Source organism: Hemiscyllium ocellatum, chromosome 10, assembly GCF_020745735.1.
Source record: "Hemiscyllium ocellatum isolate sHemOce1 chromosome 10, sHemOce1.pat.X.cur, whole genome shotgun sequence".
Lineage (NCBI taxonomy): Eukaryota > Metazoa > Chordata > Chondrichthyes > Orectolobiformes > Hemiscylliidae > Hemiscyllium > Hemiscyllium ocellatum.
In genome coordinates this window covers 112,847,598-112,875,285 of record NC_083410.1, presented here as the reverse complement: position 1 = coordinate 112,875,285, position 27,688 = coordinate 112,847,598, and the positions used below count along the sequence as shown (strand labels likewise).

The 27,688-nt window shown below is 40.8% G+C and overlaps 1 protein-coding gene across 1 annotated transcript in view; it reads right to left on the bottom strand.

Annotated features, from left to right (window-relative positions):
* Positions 1-249: 249 nt before the first annotated feature.
* wdpcp (WD repeat containing planar cell polarity effector) overlaps positions 250-27,688 on the bottom strand; it is a 124,000-nt gene continuing 96,561 nt past the window's right edge. The window contains exons 16-19 of the mRNA XM_060831175.1: positions 13,202-13,358; positions 2,368-2,468; positions 1,704-1,735; positions 250-485 (exon numbers count right to left, since the gene is read on the bottom strand). Of these exons, the coding sequence (XP_060687158.1) occupies positions 435-485; positions 1,704-1,735; positions 2,368-2,468; positions 13,202-13,358 (341 nt within the window). The 3' untranslated portion in view covers positions 250-434. The remainder of the gene's footprint in view (positions 486-1,703; positions 1,736-2,367; positions 2,469-13,201; positions 13,359-27,688) is intronic.

Here is a 27,688-nt window from a genome sequence, read left to right as displayed (position 1 = left end):
ATGAACTTTATTCATATTCCAAACAATGATCAACAAAACCTTTGCCATTTTCTGATTAATGTGAATCCAAATCTTGCAGTTCTTTTTCTGGGGATATACAGAGAATTTACTGAATGAAGTGGAAGTAATTCAACCATAGCAGTGTAATGAAATAACTTTTACCTTATATAAGATATATTTAAAAACTCATCTAAAAGTGTACCAAATAAGCAGGTCTGTTATCAATATAACCACAGGATAGAAGCAATGGAAGATTAAGAATAAAAGATTTTTTCAGCTTTTTGGAGTTGGTGCAACATTTTCTGCATTACCTGGACTTTTTGATAATATTTATACAATGGAAACAGTGAGATCCTTTTTAATAGACAAACGTAATGGTAATTAAATAGTATCACTCTTTGTCTACCATGTAATTTAGAAACCAAAACTGCATTTCACACTAGGCCAAAGTGTACCACTTTCAGAGTGCTGCTGTTTTCAGAGCGCTGCAAAGGAAGAACACATTTTAAATAAGCCTGAAAACTGAAAAATTAATTAATATTAATGTTCAACTACATTACAGTAATTGGTACCTTAATAAACATTAATAAGAAGTTCCCAAATAATCCACACAGCTCATTTGCACCAAATCTAATAAAAATGATCATACGGCTTCAAAGGTTTGAAGGTATCAGTCTTATCCAGCGTCTGTGTGATGCAATGTACACTTAGAATCGCATTTAGCACTGAGATGGTGTATGCAATGCTGAAGAACTCAATTCCCAGTTTGGCCAATTTCCAGTATTAGGAGTGGCTACCTACTTAGGATCATTTCTAAAACATGGTTTCAGAGGAGCCCAAAGTTTTACTACAGTCAGTGGGATTTCAGACTAGGGGAAAATGATATGGGTGGATTTGTTGTACTTGGGAATTGGATCAGGAATGAATTGAGTGACACTGTCACTGTTGGGCCAATGTGCACCCAACAGAACTTTGCTTTTAAGTGAAAATGACATTATTATTGCATTCTATAAATGTACCAAGCTCATTTGGTTGTGAAAGAGATTTCAATTTTTTTTGATACAATCAAATTGTCAATGTTCAACAATGTCAATGCAAGTTCTCCTGCAGCTTGCCATTTTTCCAAAATAGATTTCAAATGTAAATGTAACAGAGATAGAATGAAATTAAATTTAATTTTTCCAAACAAATATGTTTTAGTAATCATATATCTGGCAATAATCTACAAAAAACGAACATATTCAACTCGGGAAACAAAAACTTCAATTGACTCTATTAGTTCTGATCTAAACAAATGAAACAAATGATTACTTCTCAGTTTAATGGGAGAAACTGTAGGCTACTGAGCCCATTCAGTACGTAGATATGCGTATAGATTAGGCAGAGTAAGATTTAGAGTGATCTCATGTTTAAGTAAAAATGGACAGACTGCATAATGCAAGTTTTTGAGCTATTTAAGTATGTTTTATAAAGATACTCATATAAAATTACTATCTATTACAAAGAACTCTAAAAGCATTGCTAAAATGAAGATAGAGATAAAAGGTTGCCCTTAAAGTAACTGATGCCCATGAACAATATTAAAACAAAATAATTAGAGTTCGTTACAAAAGTTGAGTGCTGCTGGACTTGAAATCGACTTGAAATGTTTTTATTTAAATGATTTTCTTGCAAATATACAAAATTTAAAAAAAAATACTTACCTGTGGGTCTCCTTCTCCATCAAAATTATTCCCTTAAAAATACACAAGGCATTAAAGTTATCTTCATACTGCATTATTTTAGCATTGCATGACATATATAAATTAATGGCTATTACATTTGAAAACAAATGCACTAGTTGTAATTAAATGAAAATACTAATAGCTTTAATTGCAAGGATTGAAAACCGAGAAGTTATTGTGGTGTCGCCACTAAAATATCAAAATTCACTGGAGTGCAAAATGATTATTACTCAGAATTAAAATGAAATTACACAGGAATTAAAAGCCTACAATACATTTAAAATGTTTTAAATTCTAACTTGATAAAGTTAAAAATCACACAACACCAGGTGGTTCATCACCTGATGAAGGAGCATCGCTCCGAAAGGTAGTCTGCTTCCAATTAAACCTGTTGGACTATAACCTGGTGTTGTGTGATTTTTAACTTTGTACACCCCAGTCCAACACCGGCATCTCCAAATCATAACTTGATAGATGTTTTGATAAATATATTACTGTTACCCTGTGAATATTTCTAATTTTTTTTTTCTTTTCATTCTTTCATTCTTTTTATTCTTTCAAACAACTAATCACAAAACTTTCAGGCGTGAGGGCATGTTTGTTTACCAATCTTTTGTTGTAGCTTTTTATATCACTCTTTTACCTGTCTGGTTCCAAACCAAAGGGTCAGCTGTCAGGGCTGCAGCATAGGTATTAAACCCAAGTTCACTCCCTATGTCACCGGTCATGTTATGGCATGAAGACCTGAATAGGATAGAATCAGAAAACAGCACTGAAGTCAGTCTTGTTTATTTACATCAATTAAAGTATCTAGCTGTCTGTATAATTCACCAGTTCAAAACTGCACTCCTTTTCATCTGAAGGCTTTCTGTTTACATCTTAAGCACTGGTTTGAAAGGTCCATTACCCTTTTGATTATTGAATAGGTGCCAGTTACTCTACATTTTAGCCTTGGGTTCTCATCTTTCAAGTAGCCAAGAGTTTTGTCAAAAAGAATGGTTTGAGGTTTTATCTATTACAATCTAACAAAAGAATGGAATGTATATTAAAAGCACTGTCCTGATACTGGAATGCAAACAGTGAAGGACAATAAACTTCACTCCATCTTTGAGATAATTTCTGCGTCAACATCAGACTTCACAGTGATGAGTAGGGTGCCTCGCTAAACCAATACTGTAGAGATGAAGAAAACTCAAAAAGCAGTACAGAAACACGTTGATGTGCAGTTTGGTGTCCAGGCAAATTAATGATTTATAAATTGAAAGTATCAAAGTATCAACCTTGAATTTTAAGTTGATATGGCAGTTCTTAAATTCATGAAATATTGACATTGATTATAAAAATAGGCTGTGAAAATAGAAAACACAAGAAAGTATTATCCTGGTGTTATCAAACTTAGATTTTGATCAAAAAATTGTCAAAGATTTAAAATCCCTGGCATGGGTTGAAGCTCAAACAGGAAATGTTTTGGATTATTAGATGATCTTTTTTATTCAGAATCAGCAGTTCTACAGCTCTAACTAGATGATATAATTTTGGAAAATTTTTTAAAAGTTCTAGAAATTGGAGCATTGTAGGAGTTGATCCCCATGCCTAAATGGATGGGTCTTCTGTGACTCCCTTAACAAATCTGGTAAACATGAAGAGCAGTTGGAATTTGGGAGGGTGGAGATTGTCCCTTCAAGGACTGCCTTAGGCCATTCGTAGACCTGATTTTACTGAACAGGGCAACCCTATACTGTAAAAAATGAGGTCTGCAGATGCTGGAGATCACAGCTGCAAATGTGTTGCTGGTCAAAGCACAGCAGGTTAGGCAGCATCTCAGGAATAGAGAATTCGATGTTTCGAGCATAAGCCCTTCATCAGGAATAGGAGAGAGAGAACCAAGCAGGCTAAGATAAAAGGTAGGGAGGAGGGACTAGGGGGAGGGGTAGTCCCTCCTCCCTACCTGTTATCTTAGCCTGCTTGGCTGTCTCTCTCCTATTCCTGATGAAGGGCTTATGCTCGAAACGTCGAATTCTCTATTCCTGAGATGCTGCCTAACCTGCTGTGCTTTGACCAGCAACACATTTGCAACCCTATACTGTAGAAGACCTCAAATAGACATTGGACTCATCAATTGAATATGCACAGTTCCAGATGTAGACCCTGGTTGCCTTTTCTTGTGCTTACTCCAATATAATGGAGCAGTGAGCTTCCCCCCTGCAATATGAGGCTTTTTAAGGCCATTAAACACAGTCCGCCTAGTGGGACCTCTAGGCATAACTACCTGATAACCAGGCCCAGATGAATTTCAGAAATTTTCCCAACTTTTTCTTTGGATCATTTAATGGAATGAAGCACATCTAGCATTAGTACTTAGCAATAGAAGTAGTCTCATCATGGATATGTAGAGATACTACACACTTTTAAATAACAGTATAAACAGAAATCCCACACAGAGCTCAGTAGCTTCTAAATCTGGGTCTTCCTCATGTTAAACAAATACATTTTTCTGCCTATTCCTAAACCTTGCTGTCAGTTTTTATTCTGAGCAGTACATGTTGATGCCTTTTTGCATTTACGACCGCAATGAACTTGACTGATATCAAGCTTTGTTTTAATGGCTGACTGTTGACAAATGATAAAGATCTGATAGCAATAAAGCTACTTTTTGTTGTTCAAATCTTTCTGTAAACTGAAACTTAGGACCTGCTGCTCTGATTTATCCTCTGACTGTGAAATGATTATGCTCTTCATCAGCTTTCCGTCAGCCAAATGAAGCTTCAAAAATGTTGCTGCTCCATCACCATAAGCTTTACTGGCTAGACAGAAGAGACAATGAAACTTCACCTGAAGCCAGATAGGCTGGGGGTTAAAAAAAATGGACTGTTTTCTTCACAGCCCCATTATCTTTGCTGTAGCATCTTGATCAGCTTTCTAAGACACTGTTACTAATACTGCCCAATGTTGTAAACTGCTTTTTCTTTTGACAGTCAAATTGCTTTATCCTTCTTACTTTGTGTTTTAAACAGTTTAAGCTAATCCATCCTCTCAGTCAATGGGCCCTTTCAAATTGACTGAATTTGGTAGGAAGAGGATAGATATATCTGCATTTTTCAGAGCTTTGATACTTTTACAGTCACCCTTCTGAAAGCTTCATCTTTTGTAAAACAATTTAAATCTATGAATAAACTGCAATTTCACAAGATATTACACTCACAGAACATTATATGTCAGAAAAAGCTGTCATAATGCAAACGTTCTGGATGCATCAGATTTATCTTATTGATAAGTAATTTTGCTAGTCACAGCAAATAAACCTGCAGCTTTAAGACATTAGATTGGAGCATTTTCAGTTCCCACCTAGCTATAAATTGCCTCAGAAAGTAGAGCATCTTCATCTCATGCTCTGAGATGTGGTTGGTCTGAAAAGAGATGTATTTTGTTTGAACTGTGCTTTTCCTGTTGACTGAAAACTATCAGATGGACAAATTGCCATTATGGATTGCAGAATCACAGAATTGTCACAGCACAGAAAGAGGCTGTTTGGCCCATTACACCAGTACCGAGTCCATTCCCCCCAGCTTCTGCCCAGAATTCAGCACAGGTTTCCTCATTAGGAAACAGTATAATTTCTTTTTGAATGCTTCAATTGAAACTGCTTCCACCCTCTCAAGCAGTGATTGCAAAGCTTAACCACTTGTTGCACAAAAAGATTTATTATGTCACTTTAATAAAAAATATTCTTGGTATGCAGACATTTTTGGTTAGGTCAGCAATTATTAATCATATCTAAATGCCTTTGAGAAGTTAGTGATGCATAAAAAATTGTACATTTGAATTTTTAAAAAGTCTTTGATACAGTAAACTTATGATCAAATGAGAACTGAATGGACAGTGAGGTTAAAAAATGGAATGGGGGCTACAGGTAGTTACAGTCTAGAATTGGTGGGAAGTGGCAATCCGTGGGACTGATGCTGAGGCCATTGGTCATGATTACATCAATGATTTAAATTCAGGAATTAAAAGCATAACTTCAAAATTTGTGAATGACACAGAATTGAATTGTGTAGTTAATACAAAGGAGGAATGTGACAAAATGATGGAAAACCATCTTGATACATGTGAGGGTCTGCACTTTTGCAGAAAGAATAATATTTTTGGAAAACAGATGTTTAAACGGGCCAGAGAGAGGGATTGGATAATGTAGATATACAAATCAATAAGTGATTTAACATTGTTCTTTTTATGGCTTTAGCAATCAAAGTATTTATAGAGGGAGAGAGAAGCAATATTATTTAAATCTGCAATCTAGGGATATGGATTACTATAACCGGTCTGTTTCCATCTTCTAAAACTGGATATTAAAGCACTGGAAAAAATGCAAAAAAATCTTAATAGAATAATAGCAGAACTGAATGATCATAACTGTCGGGACAAAATTGACATGATAGGCCTCTTTTCTCTAGAAAATGGAAGACTTGGGGTTAAATAAAAATAAAGTACTGTAGATGCTAGAGATTGAAATAAAGACAAAGTGTTTGGAGAAGCTCAGCAGAGCAGTATCAATGGAGAGTGAAACAGAGTTAATGTTTAGCATCTAATATGAGTTTGTTCCAAAGTAGAGTGGGCAAGACCAGAACTTGGGGCCCTAAATATAAGATAATCATTAATAAATCCAATAGAGTCTTCAGAAAAAAAAACTTATTTATACAGACAGCAGGTACAGTATTGAATTCACTACCACAGTTCAGTTGAACAGCAAAGGAACAATCAAGGGGAAGCTTGCTAATACACAAGAGGGAAAGGAATAGAAGGATCTACTAATAGGATTCAGTAAAGATGGGTAAACACCACTACGGGCCTGTTAAATTGGAGGGCTTACTTCTGTACTCTAAATACTTTATAATACTTTGTAAATGAACAGATTTACAGTATAGATTATGTTAATGTTCAACATTCATCCGATAGGTGCAGTACTCTCTCAGTCTCATGGTGAAATGTCATCCTAAGTTTTCTGCTCAGGTTTCTTGAGTAGGACTTGAACCTCTACCTGTGTGGCTCAAATGTAGTTTCCACTCCACCAAGGACATGCAAGCCCTGGGCCTCCTCCATGGCCAAATTCTAGCTACTCAATGCCTGGAGGAAAAACACCACATCTTCCACCTTGCGACCCTCCAACCACACGGGATCAATGTCGATTTCACCAGTTTCCTCATCGCCCCTCCCTCCAACCTTATCCCAGATTCAACCCTCTTTAACTATCCTACCTATCCTTCATCCTTCCCACTTTCCACTCCGAACTATCACCATCATCCCAACCCTTCATCTACCTATCGCATTCCCAGCTACCTTCCCCTCGCCCCACTCTCTCCCATTTATCTCTCAGCATTCCTGGACCCCTCCACATTCCTGACGAAGAGCATCAACTCTCTTGCTCCTTGGATGCTGCCTGACCAGCTGTTCTTTTCCAGCACCACACTTTTTGATTCAGACATAGTGAACCAAGGGTAACACAGAACTATTAAATAGATCTATAACTCTGCCTGGGCATAAAGCCATCATTGCGGAGTTACCATCCATTATGGCAACAGCTCAATTATAGTTGATTTCATTGAAGTGAAAATTGGGCTACTTTGACAACATGATCAATATGTAATACTGGTTTCAGGCTCAGATGAATTTGTTTACATTTAGATGCTGTCAGCCAAAACATATGGCTAGATTTTAAACTTTCAATCTGGATTTACAGCATTGTTCTTGTGGAAATGCTTAAAATAAGCCATGACCCGACTGGAGTAGATACTGCGACGTCCAATCCAGGTTTTAATTAATCTCTATTTCTGAACAAGTGAGTGATTCTTGTAAAAAATGCAATCATTTACATTTAGGCAGAGGCAAAGAAAAGCTCAAATGTTTTTGAATACTAGCCTCAGGAAGATCTTGAATGACAGGTATAGAAAGGAAACACCATCATTGGCACAGCAGTTAAACTACATTCTCCTCACTCTGAATTGAAATGTTTCTAGTTCATAGGCAACTTATTATTCACAGAATTAACATTAAACCATCTTGCAAAGCAGCTTTATTATTTTGAATGTATTTTAACTGTTCACTAGCTATCAGTCACTTTAAGAATATTGTAGAATCCTGATCTATTTGACTGAGCAGTTTTGTGTCATAAAGGATTCTTTATGAACTGATTACAGTGGGTTTAACCAGGTCAACTCGACAGGCTCAGAAGACTTTTGAACCTATTCTAACCAAATTGTTACTTAGTGATACAGGTCTTGGGTATTGCTGTAAAAGGGACTGCTGTTGAAGATTTACATCCTGCACTCATCAGGATAGATCACAAGAATACCCTTCCTCAAAAGGAACAAGTTGTATTAAAAATGAGAAGTCGGTGCTGATTGGTGGGCAAGTGAACTCTGATTGGTCGAGTATTGCCATGGCGAATATACCAGGGAATGGCTGTGCATTAAGCTTCTGATTGGTTTAAAAAGATGTAATGTGTGCCTATGTTCTTTATTTGCAAAGGATGGGTCATGTGTGTGAGCATATGCAGCCTATGGCACATGTAATTATTTATACTGCGAGTTGGATTGAGTACTAGAATAATCCTTAACACAGTTAGAATTGGATAGCAAGTGTTTTCCAAGCAAGAAATCACATCTAACTTGGTCACTACATTCTGAGTTTTGCCAGTACAGGCCGGGTGATTGCAGAATTATATAAGTGGCGAATATAGTTGCTATTGCAAAGTAGCAAAGTGAAATGGCTAGCTTTGCACATTGTTCACATTTTTGAGACACTTAACCCTTCCAAAATAATCAGAAGTAAAGTGGGCACTTCTCAGAAACCTGAAATTGCAGGCAGGCTTGGTCCGTTCATGGGTTTGCATGATATACAGTGGGCAATGATCTGATCAGGGAGGCTACAATCCTGCAGGATGTCCATTTCAGTATCAAGCTTGCATGATGAACAAATAGCTCCAATCCTACTTACAAGATCGATGGTGAGGCCAATCACATAGCCCATGGAACTATATGAATCCAGCGCATTAATTAACCAGTGTAGTTGGGCTTGTTATAGACAGTTAAAAATCACACAACACCAGGCTATAGTCCAACAGGTTTAATTGGAAGCACTAGCTTTCGGAGCGACGCTCCTTCATCAGGTGGTTATGGAGGACACAAGTGTAAGGCACAGATTTATAGCAAAAGTTTACAGTGCGATGTAACTGAAATTATACATTGAAAAATACCTTGATTCTCTGTTGAGTCTTTCATCTGTTTGAATACCATAATAGTTTCACTTCTTTCATGTGTAAATCATAAAATTTTTTAAAAAAAGTTGCATTCTCAGGTTAAATGTAACAATTGGTGATAGCTAGACAATATGTTGAAGGTGTTAGCCCCCTCTGTTCTCTGTCTGTGCCATAATGTTTAGATTGATTCTAATCTAAAACAGTGAGATAACAGAATTTTACATGAATTCATGTGGTTTTTGAGCAAAGTACAATGTGACGGGCACCTGGAAGTACTCAGGGATGCCCTCATAAGAACGGGATATGATGCTCAACTCATCGACTGCCAGTTCTGACGTGCCACAGCACGGAACCGTAATGACCTCCTCAGGAGACAGATATGTGCTGCAACTGACAGGGTACCCTTCGTTGTTCAGTACTTCCCAGGAACTGAAAAACTACGCCATGTTCTTTGTGCCCTGCAACACATTATCAATGAGGATGAGCACCTCGCCAAGACCTTCCCCACACCTCCACTGCTCGCCTTTAAACATCCGCCAAACCTCAAACAGATCATTGTTCGTAGCAAGCTGCTCGGCTTTCAGGACAACTCCATACAACCTGTAGGCGCTGCGAGACGTGTCAGAGTGTGTGGACATTGATACCACCATTACACGTGGGGACACCTCCTACCATGTACGTGGCAGGTACTCATGTGACTCAGCCAACGTTGTCTATCTTATACATTGCAGGCAAGGATGCCCTGAGGCATGGAACAATGGGGAAACCGACCAAAGGCTACGGCAACGGATGAATGGGTACTGCACAACAAATAACAGACAGAAGGGTTCCCTCCCAGTTAGGGAACACTTCAGTGGTCCAGGACATTCAACCTCGGACCTTCGGGTGACCATCCTCCAAGGCGGACTTCGGGACAGGCAGCAGCGAAAGGTGGCCGAGCAGACACTGATAACTAAGTTCCATACCTATAGGGAGGGCCTCAACCGGGACCTTGGGTTCATGTCACACTACAGGTGACCACCATTGCACTATAAACACACACAGGCACTCCTATGCACACACACATACACACGGACACTCATATAGACAGACATTCACACACATCCTTACAGACACACACACTCCCACACTCACACAAGCATCCTCTCAGAGACTTAAGACACTCTACACTCACATGTACACTGTCTCTCACACTCACAACCCCCCAAGCCAGCCAGCCAGCCAGCCAGCCAGACACACACACACACACACACACACATTTTTTTGTGGGGTGAATTTGTACTTGCAGAGTTACATTGTACTTCGCTCAAAAACTGCATAAATTCATGTAAAACTCTGTCATCTCACTTTTTAGATTAGAATCAGTCTAAACATTATGGCATTGACAGAAAACACGGGGGCTAACATCTTCAACATATTGTCTAGCTAACACCAATTGTTACAGTTAAGCTGAGAATGCAACTTTTTAAAAAACGTTTTGTGATTTACACATGAAAGAAGTGAAACTATCATGGTATTTGAACAGATGAAAGACTCAACAGACAATCAAGGAATTTTTAACGTATAATTTCAATTACATCACACTGTGAACTTCTGCTGCAAATTCTGTGCCTTACAATTGTATCCTCCACAATCACCTGATGAAGGAGCAGCGCTCCAAAAGCTAGTGCTTCCAATTAAACCTGTTGGACTGTATCCTGGTGTTGTGCGATTTTTACTTTGTACACCCAGTTCAACACCGACATCTCCAAATCATTGTTATAGACAGGGATGGAAGGCCCAATAAGGCACATCAAGCAGAGCTGCATACGTCAGGAGATTACTTCAGGCTAAAATAGCCAAACATTTTGAGTCTAAACTGAGACAAATATCATGGATGCATTCACAAGGAAACTAGATAAACACTAGAGGGTGGATAGCTTAGAAGGATGCATTGACAGAGCCCGAGAAGCACACCAATGTCAGGAAAAATGCAGACTACAGAACATTTCTTTGTACATAGTTTTGTTTTCTTTTCACAAAAGAATTTTGATCAAACGAATCAAACAACCACGAGGAAACTGCAATCGCAATATGGATGTCAAAGTTCACAAGCACCATCTGTTCCTAAAAGATAATACATAAATAACAATACTGTACAATGGTTCCAACACAGATCCTTTCCCAGTGAAAACAGGCATCATCAGAACAGGAATAGGCCATTCAGCCCCTTGAGCCTGTTCTGTATGTCATTCTGTATGTCACATATTGTGCATCATTACACCAACATTATACTCAATCTTCCTTGTAGCAGTGCAGGTTTCCCTCAGGTGTGGTAATAACTTATTGCACTGACAGGACTTTCTGTTCTCAACCAGTTGAAGACCACAATCAGGACACTAACACTTCTGTAAACAGAGCTACAAATAGCTTGAGGATGAGGAACCTGCTGGTGCTCACTTTAAGAACTACAATAAAATTGCTGAGTTCGCTGAAATCTGAGAGCATGGGACTTACCCTGAGCACTGGAAGATGAAAGTCCTGAGCTAACTCACACCACAATGCCTTCAATCGGGATTCATGCCTAAGTGTTGGAGAATGTCCCTCATTTCCCTTATCTTTGAAACTAAAAGCTTATATGAATGAAGAGATCCAATGTGCTAACTCAGCCGATGGTGAATTGTATATGAAGAATAATACAGGACAGAACAGGCCCTTCAGCCCTCCAGGCCTGTGCCACTACATTTTGCCCTTTCATGCTAAAACTGTCTTCACTTACAGGATCTGCATTCCTGTCCATGTACTCGTTCAGGTGCTTCTTGAATGCTGCTATTCTGTCTGCTTCCACCACCTTCCCTGGCAGCGCATTCCAGGTACTTACCACCCTTTGTGTGAAAAATGTACCTCTCTCATTTCTTTTAAACTGCCGCCCTGCCCCACACCATCCCACCCCCGGAACCTTGAACTTTTGTCTGCTAGTAACTGAGCCCTCTACCTTGGGAAAAAGTTTCATCATTTCCAATCTGTCTATGCCATTCACAACCTTACAAACCTCTATCAGGTTCCTCAACCTCTTGAGTTTCAGTGAAAACAAACCCAGTCAATCCAGCCTTTCTTCACGTTTTCTGCACCATCTCCAAAGCATCCACTTCCTTCTGGTAGTATGGTGACCAGAAGTGAATGCAATATTCCAAATGTGCCCTAACTAAAGTTCTATAAAGCTGTGACATGACCAAACTACCCTTATACTCAATGCCCCTTCCAATGAAGGCAAGTATGCCACAGATCTTTAGTTGAACAGGTTTTTGAGAATCAGACACTAAACTCAAAGATTATCTGGTCCTCCCCAGACTCCTCCACTGTGCTGAAGCTTGGATATTTTATAGATTCTATATCAAAGTCCTCGGACAACACCATTAATGCTGCTTTAGCAGGAGCTTTCAAATCAAGTGGGAGGACAAAACAGCAAAGATGGGAATTCTACAAGACACAGACAAGTCAAGTATAGAGGACATGCTAATCACCCTTTAGATGAGATGGAGCAAACATCTAGTCAGAATATCAGTTACAAGACTGCTCAAACAGGAGTTCCTCTCAAAGCTAGTTCAGGGAGCCAGTTCACATGGGAACCAAAGGTTCAAAAATGATCTCACTCTATAATATACAAGGGAGGCAGATGCCTAATCACAGCCAAAACGGCAAATCATCGAAAAGAGTATCAAGAGTTTCCAATCAACAAGAGCAAATGGCCAGAGAGAACAGAGAGAGATGGTAAAAGGAGGAAGATACTCAAGTCAACAGATTCCCCACCCCCATCTCTAACATGTCCTCACTGTGGGTGGGCCTGTAAGACTCACAAAGGGAATCTTGACAACCTACAAACCCACAGTCAAAACTGATATTTCATTTCTACCCAGCCATCTGCAAGAACAAATCATCCTTGGCACAGGGATACCTAACAGAGATAGAAATATTCAGTGCACTCCAAAAATAAATCATCAAAATACCCTGGACAAGTTGTAGCTTTAGAATTTTTGTATTTTTCTAAGAACTGGAAAAGTGGATGGGTGGACTGGCATCACACACTATAGGGAGAAAGTGAGGACTGGAGATCAGAGTTAAGAATGTGGTGCTAGAAAAGTACAGCAGATCAAGCAGCATCCGAGGAGCAGGAGAGTCGACGTTTCAAGCATAAGCTTCATGATGAAGAGCTTATCACTCACTATAGTGCAGTCATATTTCTTACTTTTCAGTAGGATTGTTCTGTGCACCAAACTGTAATGAATGGTTGCTGCTGCAGTTGTTTGATCCTGAAGAAAGATTCCTGCTCTTAAATGATGCAGAGGGCAGTGCTGCCTTGTCTCCTATCAGAGGATCTCCTCCATGTAAGCACTCCAGAGTTTCTGTGAATACAGAAAATTATAAAATTTAGGTTTAACTTAAAGCACAAATAGAAACAGAAAATATTGGAATTATTCAGAAGACCAGACAGCATCTGTTGAGAGTGAAACCAAGATAATGTCTCAGGTTAATAGAAAACATTAGAACCATACCTGGTTTTAAACATGTAGCAAGTTCAGACAAAGGCAATGAAAAGGGAAGAGGAATCAAATGTGAGAAAAGATTGACGATAGGGTAGAAGGCAGATGAAATTAAATAATGATCGTGGAAGGTGAAATACAAAGGCAATGGAACACGTACAGAAACAAAAGACAGATCTAGACAAGCTGCGAATGATAATTGTTAAATGATTACCAGCATGTGCTGCTGAAAAATATATAGAGGAATCACATTGTGAGGACGGAAAGCCAAGTTAGAGGGTGTTATGGACTAAAAATATTTAGATTAAATTAAGCAAATGGAGATATTTTAGAAGTGGCTGATAAAGATCATAACTAAAAGTGCTTTCTAAAATAATGAGTTTTTAGTTTTCTTTAACTAAAGAACTATATCATGCTCTTAAATTGATTGCATTTTAATGTGAGAATACTAATAAGTAGTGCTACAATCACTTGAACATCGTTGAAAGGAAAATCACTTTTCACTTAGTACAAATGCAAGGATATACTACAGGAAAAACACGTGTGCTGATTGGTTGACAACCAGACACTAATTAGCAATGGCAACATTTTGGTCAATGTGAGGTGACTTCCCAAATCAGCACCCTTTATTTCCTGTAGCAGAAACTGTTGTGGTAATTTGAAATTTGGCATTCTTGCATTTAACTTGAAGACGGCAAAATGAAAAGTTTTGGTAACGTTTTTCTTCCCAGCAACAGTAGTAATAGAACAATAGATTAATTCTTCATATTGACATATCTGACAGATTTAAGCATAAGTAAACAGATCAAACATTCTCTCACTGTATCTCTAATAAAAATTAAGATTTTTGTTACCTTCAGGTTTTTAAGAAGTATTTTAAAACAAAGGACAAATCATAAGATTTGAATTAATATTAATAAATGATTAAGTCTTCTGTCTTGAAATTGAAACATTAAAGATATTTTCAGTCCCATATACACTACACTATTCCCCTTAAGAAAATGACTGTAAATATTTGTTAAGTAAACTCTTTGCATATTGTGAAATGTTTGAATTATACCATAATTGAGGTATATTTATTTTGTGCTTGCCATCCTTATTGTATAGGAATACCTGAGATGTACAAACTAGGAAATTCCTAGGTTCAAACTGCTATAAAACAGTGGCACTGAGTTAGGTAGTGGAAGCCACAGAAATTGGCTTCAGGTTAGGAACATGGGACTGGGATATCATAGCAATTACAGAAACGTGGCTCAGGGATGGGCAGGACTAGCAGTTTAATGTTCCAGGATACAAATGCTACAGGAAGGATAGAAAGGGAGGCAAAAGAGGAGGGGGAGTGGAGTTTTTCATAAGGGATAGCATTACAACTATGCTGAGGGAGGATATTCCTGAAATACATCCAGGAAGTTATTTGGGTGGAACTGAGAAATAAGAAAGGGATGATCACCTTATTGGGAGTGTATTGTAGACCCCTTAATAGTCAGAGGGAAATTGAGAAACACCCTTGTAAGGAGATCTCAGCGATCTGTAAGAATAATAGGGTAGTTATGGTAGGGGATTTTAACTTTCCAAACATAGACTGGGACTGCCATAGTGTTAAGGGTTTAGATGGAGAGGAATTTGTTAAGTGTGTACAAGACAATTTTCTGACTCAGTATGTGGATGTACCTACTAGAGAAGGTGCAAAACCTGATCTACTCTTGGGAAATAAGGCAGGGCAGGTGACTGTGGTGTCAGTGGGGGAGCACTTTGGGGCCAGCGACCATAATTCCATTAGTTTTAAAGAAGTGATGGAAAAGGATAGACTAGATCTAAAAGTTGGAGTTCTAAATTGGAGAAAGGCCAATTTTGACGGTATTAGGCAAGAACTTTCAAAAGCTGATTGGGCACAGATGTTCGCAGATAAAGGGACGGCTGGAAAATGGGAAGTCTTCAGAAATGAGATAATGAAAATCCAGAGAAAGTATATTCCTGTTAGGGTGAAAGGAAAGGCTGGTAGGTATAGGGAATGCTGGATGACTAAAGACATTGAGGGTTTGATTAAGAAAATGAAGGAAGCATACATCAGGTAAAGACAGGATAGATCAAGTGAATCCTTAGAAGAGTATAAAGGCAGTAGGAGTACACTTAAGAGGGAAATTAGGAGGGCAAACAGGGAACATGAGATAACTTTGGTAAATAGAGTTGAGGAGAATCCAAAAGGTTTTTACAAATACATTAAGGACCAAAGGGTAACTAGGGAGAGAATAGGGCCCCTCAAAGATCAGCAAGGTGGCCTTTGTGTGGATTTGCAGGAGATGAGGGAGATACTAAATGAGTATTTTGCATCAGTAGTTACTGTGAAAAGGATATAGAATGTAGAGAAATAGATGGTGACATCTTGAATAAATGTCCATATTATAGAGGAGGAAGTGCTGGATGTCTTGAAACACATAAAAGTGAATAAATCCCCAGGACCTGATCAGGTGTACCCTAGAACTTTGTGGGAAGCTAGGGAAGTGATTACTGGGCCTCTAATTGAGATATTTGTATCATTGACAGTCACAGGTGAAGTGTCAGAAGACTGGGATAGTCAACATGACTTGGTGTGGGAAATCATGTCTCACAAACTGGTTTTTTGAAGAAGTAACAAAGAGGATTGATGAGGGCAGAGCGGTAGATGTGATCTATATGGACTTCAGTAAGGTAAAAGCAATGACTGCAGATGCTGGAAACCAGATTCTGGATTAGTGGTGCTGGAAGAGCACAGCAGTTCAGGCAGCATCCAAGGTGCAATGAAATTGACGTTTTGGGCAAAAGCCCTTCATCAGGAACAAAGGCTGTGAGCCTGAAGCGTGGAGAGATAAGCTATAGGAGGGTGGGGGTGGGCAGAAAGTAGCATAGAGTACAATAGGTGAGTGGGGGAGGGGATGAAGGTGATAGGTCAGGGAGGAGAGGTTGGAGTGGATAGATGGAAAAAGAGACAGGCAGGTAGAACAAGTCATGGTGACAGTGCTGAGCTGGAAGTTAGGAACTAGGATGAGGTGGGGGAAGGGGAAATGAGGAAACTGTTGAAGTCTACATTGATGCCCTGGGGTTGAAGTGTTCTGAGGCGGAAGATGAGGTGTTCTTCCTCCAGGCGTCTGGTGGTGAGGGAGCAGCGGTGAAGGAGGCCCAGGACCTCGATGTCCTCGGCAGAGTGGGAGGGGGAGTTGAAATGTTGGGCCACGGGGTGGTGTGGTTGATTGGTGCGGGTGTCCCGGAGATGTTCCCTAAAGCACTCTGCTAGGAGCCGCCCAGTCTCCCCAATGTAGAGGAGACCGCTTCGGGAGCAACGGATACAATAAATGATATTGGTGGACGTGCAGGTAAAACTTTGATGGATGTGGAAGGCTCCTTTAGGGCCTTGGATAGAGGTGAGGGTGGAGGTATGGGCACAGGTTTTACAGTTCCTGCGGTGGCAGGGGAAAGTGCCAGGATGGGAGGGTGGGTTGTAGGGGGGTGTGGACCTTACCAGGTAGTCACGGAGGGAATGGTCTTTGCGGAAGGCAGAAAGGGGTGGGGAGGGAAATATATCCCTGGTGGTGGGGTCTTTTTGGAGGTGGCGAAAATGTCAGCAGATTATTTGGTTTATGCGAAGGTTTGTAGGGTGGAAGGTAAGCACCAAGGGCATTCTGTCCTTGTTACGGTTGGAGGGTTGGGGTCTGAGGGCGGAGGTGCGGGATGTGGACGAGATGCGTTGGAGGGCACTTTAACCACGTGGTAAGGGAAATTGCGGTCTCTAAAGAAGGAGGCCACCTGGTGTGTTCTATCGTGGAACTGGTCCTCCTGGGAGCAGATAGGGTGGAGGCAGAGGAATTGGGAATACGGGATGGCAGAGGTGTAATCCAGGTAGCTGTGGGAGTCGGTAGGTTTGTAAAAAATGTCAGTGTCAAGTCGGTTGTCATTAATGGAGATGGAGAGGTCCAAGAAGGGGAGGGAGGTGTCAGAGATAGTCCAGATAAATTTAGGGTCAGGGTGGAATGTGTTGGTGAAGTTGATGAATTGCTCAACCTCCTCACGGGAGCACGAGGTGGCGCCAATGCAGTCATCAATGTAGCGGAGGAAGAGGTGGGGAGTGGTGCCGGTGTAATTACGGAAGATCAACTGTTCTACGTAGCCAACAAAGGGACTGGCATAGCTGGGGCCCATACGTGTCCCATGGCTACCCCTTTTGTCTGGAGGAAGTGGGAGGATTCGAAGGTGAAACTGTTAAGGGTGAGGACCAGTTCGGCCAAACGAATGAGCGTGTCGGTGGAAGGGTACTGTTGGGGACATCTGGAGAGGAAGAAATGGAGGGCTTGGAGGCCCTGGTCATGGTGGATGGAGGTGTAGAGGGATTGGATATCCATGGTGAAGATGAGGCATTGGGGGCTGGGGAAACAGAAGTCCTGGAGGAGGTGGAGGGCGTGGGTGGTGTCTTGAACGCGTGTGGGGAGTTCCTGGACTAGGGGGGATAGGACAACGTCGAGGTAGGTAGAGATGAGTTCAGTGGGGCCGGAGCATGCTGAGACAATGGGTCGGCCAGGGTGGTCAGGCTTGTGGATCTTGGGAAGGAGGTAGAACCGGGCAGTGCAGGGGGATTCCCGGACTATGAGGTTGGAAGCTGTGGGAGGGAGGTCTCCTGAGGTGATGAGGTTCTGTATGGTCTGGGAGATAATGGTTTGGTGATGGGGGGGTGGGGTCATGGTCGAGGGGGCAGTAGGAAGAGGTGTCCTCAAGTTGGCGTTTGGCTTCAGCGGTGTAGAGGTCAGTGCGCCAGACTACCACTGTGCCCCCTTTATCTGCTGGCTTGATGGTGAGGTTGGGATTGGAGCAGAGGGATTGGAGGGCTGCGCGTTGTGAGGGTGAGAGGTTAGAGTGGGGGAGGGGGGTAGACAGGTTAAGGCGGTTAATGTCCCGGCGGCAGTTGGAAATGAAGAGATCGAGGGCAGGTAATAGGCCAGCGCGGGGTGTCCAGGTGGATGGAGTGTGTTGGTGGTGGGTGAAGGGGTCCTCGGAAGGTGGGCGGGAATCCTGATTGTGAAAGTAAGCTCGGAGGTGGAGGCGATGGAAGAATTGTTCGACGTCACGGTGTGTATTAAATTCATTGATGCATGGAGGGGGATGAAGGTGAGTCCTTTGCTGAGGACTGATCGTTTGTCCTCAGTGAGGGGGAGGTCTGGAGGGATGGTGAAAACTCGGCAGGGCTGGGAGCTGGGATCTGGTGTGGGTGTGGAGCTGGGAGTGGAGCCAGTAACTGAAGTGGGTGTGATGGTGGAGGGAATGGGGGTGGAGTCATGAGCAGGGATAGTGTTTCCCTCGGGGTTCTGGGGGGTGGGGATAGTGACAGTGGGGTCTGTGGGGGACGTCAGCAGAATGCAGGTGTGTGGCGCTGGTGGGGGCGGAAGTGGTGGTGACCACGGCAGTAGGGACGGCGGAAGTCATTGAGCGTGTGGCATCAGCGATGATGTGAGGGGCGGACGTGATGTCATGTGTGATACATGGGGAATTGTGAGGGGCGGAAGTGGTTATGGGAGTGGCCGTGATGAGGGCGGAAGTGGCATCATCAGCGTGGGGGTGGTAGCTGCATCAGCCGCATGGCTAATAGCGTCTGAGTTGTTTCCATGGCCGGGGGAATCTTGTGGAATGTTTGAGGAGTGCTGGTTATGGAGGTGGGTAGATTGAAGTTTGTTGTACTTACAGTTTTTGATGTTTGAAATGGAATTGAAATACTATTTGTTGAGAGTATGAATTCTCCTGAGGATGTAGTACAGAGTGGGTCCTTTGCAATTCTGAGAGAGTGTGGCCCTCAGCTGAGGCAGGGCTGACTGTAGAGAGTCTCCTGAGGATGTAGTACAGAGTGGGTCCTTTGCAATTCTGAGAGAGTGTGGCCCTCAGCTGAGGCAGGGCTGACTGTAGAGAGTCTCCTGAGGATGTAGTACAGAGTGGGTCCTTTGCAATTCTGAGAGAGTGTGGCCCTCAGCTGAGGCAGGGCTGACTGTAGAGAGTCTCCTGAGGATGTAGTACAGAGTGGGTCCTTTGCAATTCTGAGAGAGTGTGGCCCTCAGCTGAGGCAGGGCTGACTGTAGAGAGTCTCCTGAGGATGTATTACAGAGTGGGTCCTTTGCAATTCTGAGACTCCTGAGGATGTAGTACAGAGTCACTTCAGTCAGGCATTCGACAAGATTCCACACGGGAGACTGGTTAGCAAGGTTAGATCTCATGGAATACAGGGAGAACTCGCCATTTGGATACAGAACTGGCTCAAAAGGTAGAAGACAGGGGGTGGTGGTGGAGGGTTGTTTTTCAGACTGTAGGTCTGTGACCAGTGGAGTGCCACAAGTATTGGTGCTGGGTCCTCTACTTTTCATCATTTACAGAAATGATTTGGATGCATAAGAGGTACAGTTAGTAAGTTTGCTGATGACACAAAATTGGAGGTGTAGTGGATAGCGAAGAAGGTTACCTTAGATTACAACAGGATCTTGATCAGATGGGCCAATGGGCTGAGGAGTGGCAGACATGAGTTTAATTCAGATAAATATGAGGTGCTGCATTTTGGGAAAGCAAATCTTAGCAGGACTTATACACTTAATGGTAAGGTCCTAGGGAGTGTTGCTGAACAAAGATACCTTGGACTGCAGCTTCATAGCTCCTTGAAAGTGGAGTCACAGGTAGATAGATAGTGAAAAAGGCTTTTGGTATGCTTTCCTTTATTGGTCAGAGTATTGAGTACAGGAGTTGGGAGGTCATGTTGTGGCTGTACAGGACATTGGTTAGGTCACTGTTGGAATATTGCGTGCAATTCTGGTCAGGGTTCAGAAAAGATTTACAAGGATGTTGCCAGCATTGGAAGATCTGAGCTACAGGGAGAGGCTGAACAGGCTGGGGCTGTTTTCCCTGGAGCATCAGAGGCTGAGGTCTGACCTTATGAGGGTTTACAAAATTATGAAGGGAATGGATAGGATAAATAGACAAAGTCTTTTCCCTAAAGTGGGAGAGTCCAGAAATAGACAGCATAGTTTTAGGGTGAAAGGGGAAAGATATAAAAGAGACCTAAGGGGCAATCTTTTCACGCAGAGGGCGATATGTGTATGAAATGAGCTGCCAGAGGAACTGGTGGAGGCTAGTAGAATTACAACAAGGCGTTTAGAGGGGTATTTGAATAGAAAGGTTTGGAGGGATATGGACTGGGTACTAGCAGGTGGGATTACACTAGGTTGGAATATCTGGTCAGCATGCACGATTGGACTGAAAGGTCTGTTTCCGTACTGTACATCTCTATGACTCTATGACTGGGGGAAGAAAGGAAAATTTGGCAAAGTTCCTGTCCTCTATTTCCTTTGAATGACCCTACTGCTCTGCCAGGTGTATTTATTTTCTAGTCGACCTGTCAGAGGTTTCTTACACAACTCTGGACCAGGTGGTTCTTGAACTTGGGTTTCGTGGCTCAGAGTTAGGGACATTATCAAGCACTACAAGAGTCCCTTCTTGCTAGGCATACAGTGAGGATTCAATTTAACTCAGCTGTAATGTTCGTATATAGGAATATGCTGTTGACACTCGATGTCTAGGATCAACACATTCCAAATGGACTTTTACAATTGATACAATTGGGTACCTGATCCCCAAGGAAACCATACCCCTGCAAGAAGTAAATGCTTTCAGGAAAAAAAGGCAGGGGTCAGTCTAAAGGGGAAGGACTAGAAAAAACACTGTGTGGTGCACAGGTATGATGTACGGGTCACTCTGCGGTCTAGGTGTGAAGTAAATCAAGATAAATGTTACACGGGGTCCATCTGAAATGTAGTATCAATTTTGTAACAGGCCGTTTCAAACCAGGACTTAGGAGACATTGGTGAATAAAACAAAACTGCCCGCGATCTCGGAATATGACTCAATGGTAATGAAACATGGCAGAGTACTGGGAGTTTCAGTTTGCATCTGATGGTGCTATATGTGACTCTCACATACAGGTAAAATAAACATGCTGCAAATACGTGAATTAAACGCTGTTAAAATGTTTATAATGTCATACCTGGCTTCACATGTAATATGCAAATTTCTATACACCTAGGCATAGGTTTCTGTCAATGTTAATACTCCCCCACTTGTTTGGAATGTGCTACATTATTCAGAAATACAATTGTAGTACAAGAAGTTACGTCAGCATAGATTGCTAGAGGCTTACATTTTATTTGAAGCAAATCAGAGCTTTTTGACTTTGATGATGGTTTTCTGGCAGTCTAGAGTCCTGTTAAACTAGTTATGACTCACTGTACTGATGGTACTTAATCTACGAAAGGGGCTTGGAATCTCGCAGGACTCAGTTATCTGCCACGGTTTGATAAAATTCATGAAATCCCATCTTAAGGTACAGTTTTACATCCACTTTAACCAGAAGTGCAATTGGGCAGCAGCAATAAACAAGGTGAGAGAGTCAAAGCTACTTCAAATTGTACTGCAGGAAATGCAGAAGACTCTCAGAGCTCCCTATTTTCATCACCACAAACAGCACCATCCTGTGACCAATCTGAGAACCACCAAACTCTCAGAACAACAAACAACAGAGGTCCAATGTTTTTCCAATTGGGTTCCCAGAGATGCTTTTCTAAATTGTGAGGTAAATTACAACATTGCTGCAGACAATTCAAGCACAATTATTTTGACATGTATATGGTTTATATCACACATTTTTGAAAGGAATTCAGAAGATAATTAAACAGGAAAACATTAATTAAGATTAGTAAAAATAAAAATTACATACATGCGACGCCGAAGAATTTTGTTTTGTGTTGTTCCGTTAATTGGTGGTTAAATGTGGTAGGCAATAAGGAGTGTCAAAGTTTAATGACTGAATGAGAATAGAAAATTCATGAAGCATATGCAATATAGGAAAAAAAAATCAGAAAATGCTGGTGCAATCAAGTTAATTTGGAAATACAATTGTACATTTTCAAAATAAAAGTGAAAAGAATTAGCCTATATCCTGATGCACAAATGTACCTCTTAATGTAGTATCACATTATGCAGAATATGAATGTCCCAGGTCTGAATGTGCTAAGTTAGCTGATCTCAGAATATGACCAGGAAGATATTTGGAAACATTTCTGATCTGAGAAAAATCATAAACCAACTACTTTGACTATCCCTGATCGGTATGTAATGATTCTTCCTGAAAACAGCATTTGTGAATTTTAAAAATGTTATTCTTAATACATGGGATGTAGTCATCGTTGGCTAGGCCAGCCTTCTTGAACTGCCACAGTCCATAGTGCTGAAGGTAGACCCACAAATTCCTTAGGGAAGGAATTCCAGTCTTTTGATTCAACAACATTGAAGGAACAGTGATACATTTCAATGTCAGGATGGTGATTGGCTCAGAAGGCAACTTGCAGGAGATGATGCTCCCTTCTGTCTCATGCCCTTGTTCTTCCAGATGAAAGTGGTTATGAATTTGGAAGATGCTGCCAGAGGAGCCCTTGGGTAATTTCTGCAGTGTATCCTGTAGTTAGTACATACTGCTGCACCAAACATCAGTGGTGGAGGGAGTGGATGTTTGGGATGTGGTGCAAATCAAGCGGACTGCTTTGTCCTGGGTGATATCAAGCTTTGAGCGTTGTTGGAGCTGCACTCATCCAGGCAAGTGGGTAGTATTCCATCACACTTCTAACTTGTGCCTTGGAAGTCTAGCCACATTTTATGTATGGCAAATGCAGTTGACATTCTGGTCAATGGTAACCCCTCAGGACGTTGTTAGTAGGGCAATTCAGTGATAGTAATGCCACTGAATGTCAAGGGGTAATGGTTAGATTCTCACTTGTTGGAGATGATCACTTGCTGGCACATATTTGGTGCAAATGTTACTTGCAACTTTTCAGCCCAAGATTGGATATTGTACAGGTCTCACTGTATTTGAACATGGACCGCTTCAGTATCCAAGGAGCGACAAATGGTGCTGAACATTGTGCAATCATCAGAGAAAATCCCCACTTCTGACCTTATGATGTAGGAAAAGTCATTAATGAAGCAACAGAAGATGGTTGGGTCTAGGACACTACCCTGAAGAATTCCTGCAGAGATCTCCAGTAGCTGAGATGATTGACCTCCAACAATCACAGCAATCTTCCTTTGTGCCAGATGTAACAGCAGCCAGCAGAGAGTTTTCCCAATTCTCATTTACCCTAGTTTTGTTAGGATTCCTTGATACCTTATTAGGTCAAATACAGCCTTGATATCAGGGTCAGTCACTTTCACCTTATCTCTGGAATTCAGCTCTTTCGTCCATTTTTAAACAAATGCTGTAATGAGGTCAGGAGCTGAGTGGTCCTGGCAGAACCCCAATTGGGCATCACTGAGCAGGTGCTGCTCAACTGCACTGATGACATGTTCCATCGCCTTACTGATGATCGAGAGTAGACTGATGAGGCAGTAAGTGACCACTTGGATTTGGGCTACATTTTGTGTAAAACACATACCTGAGCCACTAGCTTATGGTGTTTGCATATTCTCACCGTGTCTGGATGGGTTTCCTCTGTGTGCTCCAGTTTCCTCCCATAGTCCAAAGATGTGCAGGTTAGGTGGATTATCCATGGGAAATGCAGGGTTACAGGGATAGGGTAGGGGATGGATCTGGGCAGGATGCTGCTTGGAGGCTTGGTGGATTTGATAGGCCAAATGGCCTGCTTCCACACTGTATGGATTCTATGATTTAAGCATTTCTTGTTATCATGGAAAGTGAATCAAGTTGATTACAAACTGTGATGCTGAGGATCTCTGGAGGAGGCTGTTTTGGATCACCCACTTGGCACTTCTGGCTGAAGATTGTTTTGTGATTCAGCCTTATGTTTTGCACTGAATGTTGTGCTCCCCCCTTATGAGGATGGGATAAATTTGAGATCCTCCTCTTCAGTGAGCTGTTTTGTTGTCCACACTATTTATGGCAGGATATATCAGGACTGCTGTGTTTACTTAGAACTAATCTGTTCTGGCATCACTTAGATTTGTCTATCTTTTGGTGCTTATGCTGTTTGGTGTGCAATTAGCCCCGATGTATAGCTTCATCAGGTCAAAACCTCATTTTTAGTATGCCTGATGCTGCTCCTTCCCTTTCCAATGAACCAGTATGGATCCCCTGGCTTGATGGCAATGGTAGGGTGGGGAACATGCTAGGTCATGAGGTTGCTGATTTTGTTGGATTACAATTCTGCTGCAGAGCCACAGCATCTATGGATGCCTAGTGTTGAGTTGCTAGATCTGTTCAAAATTAATTCTATTTATTTCAGTGAAAGTACCACATACATGCTGGATGGTATTCTCAATGTGATGATGGGACTTTGTCTCCACAAGAACTGTGTGATGATCTCTCTTACCAACACTTCATGGACAGATGCATCTGTGGCAGGCATCTGACACTTGAATGTTGTTTGAAACATAGAAAGTAGGAGCAGGAGTTAGCCATTTGGCCCTTCGAGCCTGCTCGACCATTCGTTATGATCCTATCAAATCATTCAATTAAATAGCCTATTCCTGCTTTACCCCTATCCTTCGATCCCTTTAGTTCCAAGTGCTATATCCAACTCCTTCTGGAAATCATACAATGTTTTGGCTTCAACTGATTTCCGTGGTAGCAATTTCCACAAGCTTACCACTGTCTGGATGAAGAAATTTCTCCACATCTCAGAACATCTTTCTTTAATAAATAAGAATGTTAACTTCTATCCTTAGGAAATCTAATAGAAATCAGGTCAAAATTGGCTAATTATAAACTACTGCTCATCAACACTTCAGGAATAACTTGCTCTGTCTGTCTACTTTTGTGATTAAGGATAATAAATTAAAAATTATGTTAATTGGAGTTACTGTGAATTGCAGTCGGCTGAACACAAAACAGATAATTTCTAATAACTTGCATTCCATGGACGCCACTTGACAGTGATAGTACCATGGATATCAAATATGTCTATATAACGTGAAGTACAAAATGCGCACAAAGCAAAAATCAAGTCTGTTCTTTATGGAGTTTCAACCAGTAGTTATCTTTTTTTATCTCATTTATGGCACAATAGGATTTCTATATCGCCTCCAGAGATTTGAAATTTCATTCTCCCAACACACACATTTTCTGACCCTGCTGAGTGAGAAAGTTTACTGGTTTTACTATAAAACCAAATCTGCGCAATCACATATATTGATAGGATGAATATGTAGAAATTTTAGAATTAATCTATAATTAAATCCTCCCCCCAGAATGCATCCTGGGACTGAAATTCAAACAGTGACCTTCAACTGAAAGTCAACCTTCCAATGATCTAATTCCATTCTTTTCAATTCTTAAAATTTTATTCCTAACACAAAAGATTTTAATTTTTGTGGACATTTGCATCATGATATCAGATTGTGAAAAATGTAAATTTTCCTCCACATAATTTTGATATAGCAAAAACATATAAACTTATCACATTTACTTATTAACATAGTAATAGATGAATGTAGTTGTTATGAACCAGACCAAATCTCAATATATATTTAAAAAAAAGCTTAGACTTTAACCTTCTCTTATTTTAAAGGTAAGTGAAAGGTGTTGCATTCCAGATGCAATTTGATTGGTCAAGCTACTCAACTTTAAGCAAAACACATTTTAGTTTTGCACTACAGTTAAAACACAGACAAAACAAAAACAAAAGAATTGGCGTACCTGTATCTTTATCGCAACACTTAACAAAATTGTGTGTGTATATATAAAAACTACTACTAACTAACTGTTCCAAAATACTAACATCCCATAAACACACCTTTGGCAAAGTCAAATTCAGTAAAATCAATTGTCTCATACGCAATTCTAGCAGCAAGAGAAATAAAGCCTAGCTGTTGAACTGTCAGTCAGTACTAATGTTCCAGAGAAAGGAATCAGAGCTTCCACATCCAGCTTCAAGACCCCAGCAACTGCTGAAGCAAAACTAAAAATCCTATTTCTATGGGAATGTGACTCCACACATTTAGGCTGCTTCTATTCTAACTTTTAAAAAAAACTCAAGGCCTCACAAGCTGTTTATTGGCTTTGAGCATACAGCTCAGAACCTCTGTCCTTTTTTTTAAATGAAGAAAGGTTGATACAAAGTACATCTCTTAAAGTCAAAGCATCATCACATGGTGAACAACTCATGAACGTATTATTAGTTAACTGATAGGATGGGAGATCATTTAAGGACCATTGCAGGATTGTTTTCCTGCTGACCATTGATCAATGTTACTGTCCTGGGAGCAGTCAGATATTCAGCTGGGTAGCTGAATGATCCAATCTTGGCATTAAAATCAAAGTGAGATAGGAACATAGGAGGAATAGGGCATCTAGCCCCTGAGCTTGTTTGCCCGTACGAGATCAGGGCTAATCATTTTGCTCAATGTCGTTTTCCGAAACTATTCCCATACTCATTAATATAAATCTTGAGTATTCCTAAAAGAAAGTCACCTTTTGGTAAAGTTTTTTTTTACCTTTCACTCCTTAACACACTTCACAAGAATATAAATTTATGGGGGAAAACCAGCACTTATACAGCATGACAAGAGAATTGGTTAGCAAAATAGACTTTGATTGGTAGAGGGGTTGTCATAAAGAATGCACCCATTAGTGCTAACTGACAGCTAACTTTATTTATATGTTAAACCAGGCAGGTTGACTCAGATTGGTTTGGGCATTTTCCTGAGAAATGAACCAGTAATTAGCTGTCTCCTATTGAAAATGTGCAATGATGAACAGTTCCTTTCTGTCTACAAATAACTGGGTCCTATGTAACAGTATATGCAGCTTTTTATTACACACAAGTATATGACACTGCAAGCCTGATTAACAAATCTGAATTGATTATCAGTTTAATTCCTTGCACATTCAAGATTATCCAACAAATGTTGTCCAATTGCAGAGTCATGTCGAACAGCAGGCATGTTGTGAGGTTTGTAAGTGCAGGCTGATTGGATACGATCAGTATCTTGGTTGTTGTGAACAGCTAAATGGATGTGCTACTTGACACTAGTGGTCAACAGCCTACATACCTGACATCATGCTGCCAATAAAATTCATAGAACACATTACTCATTCGAATCCTTCTGGAACTGTCTGGAAAGTCAATCCTTTACAAAACCAGGGAAAGTAAAACTTTAAACTCTGAAATGATATGGACCAGCAATGT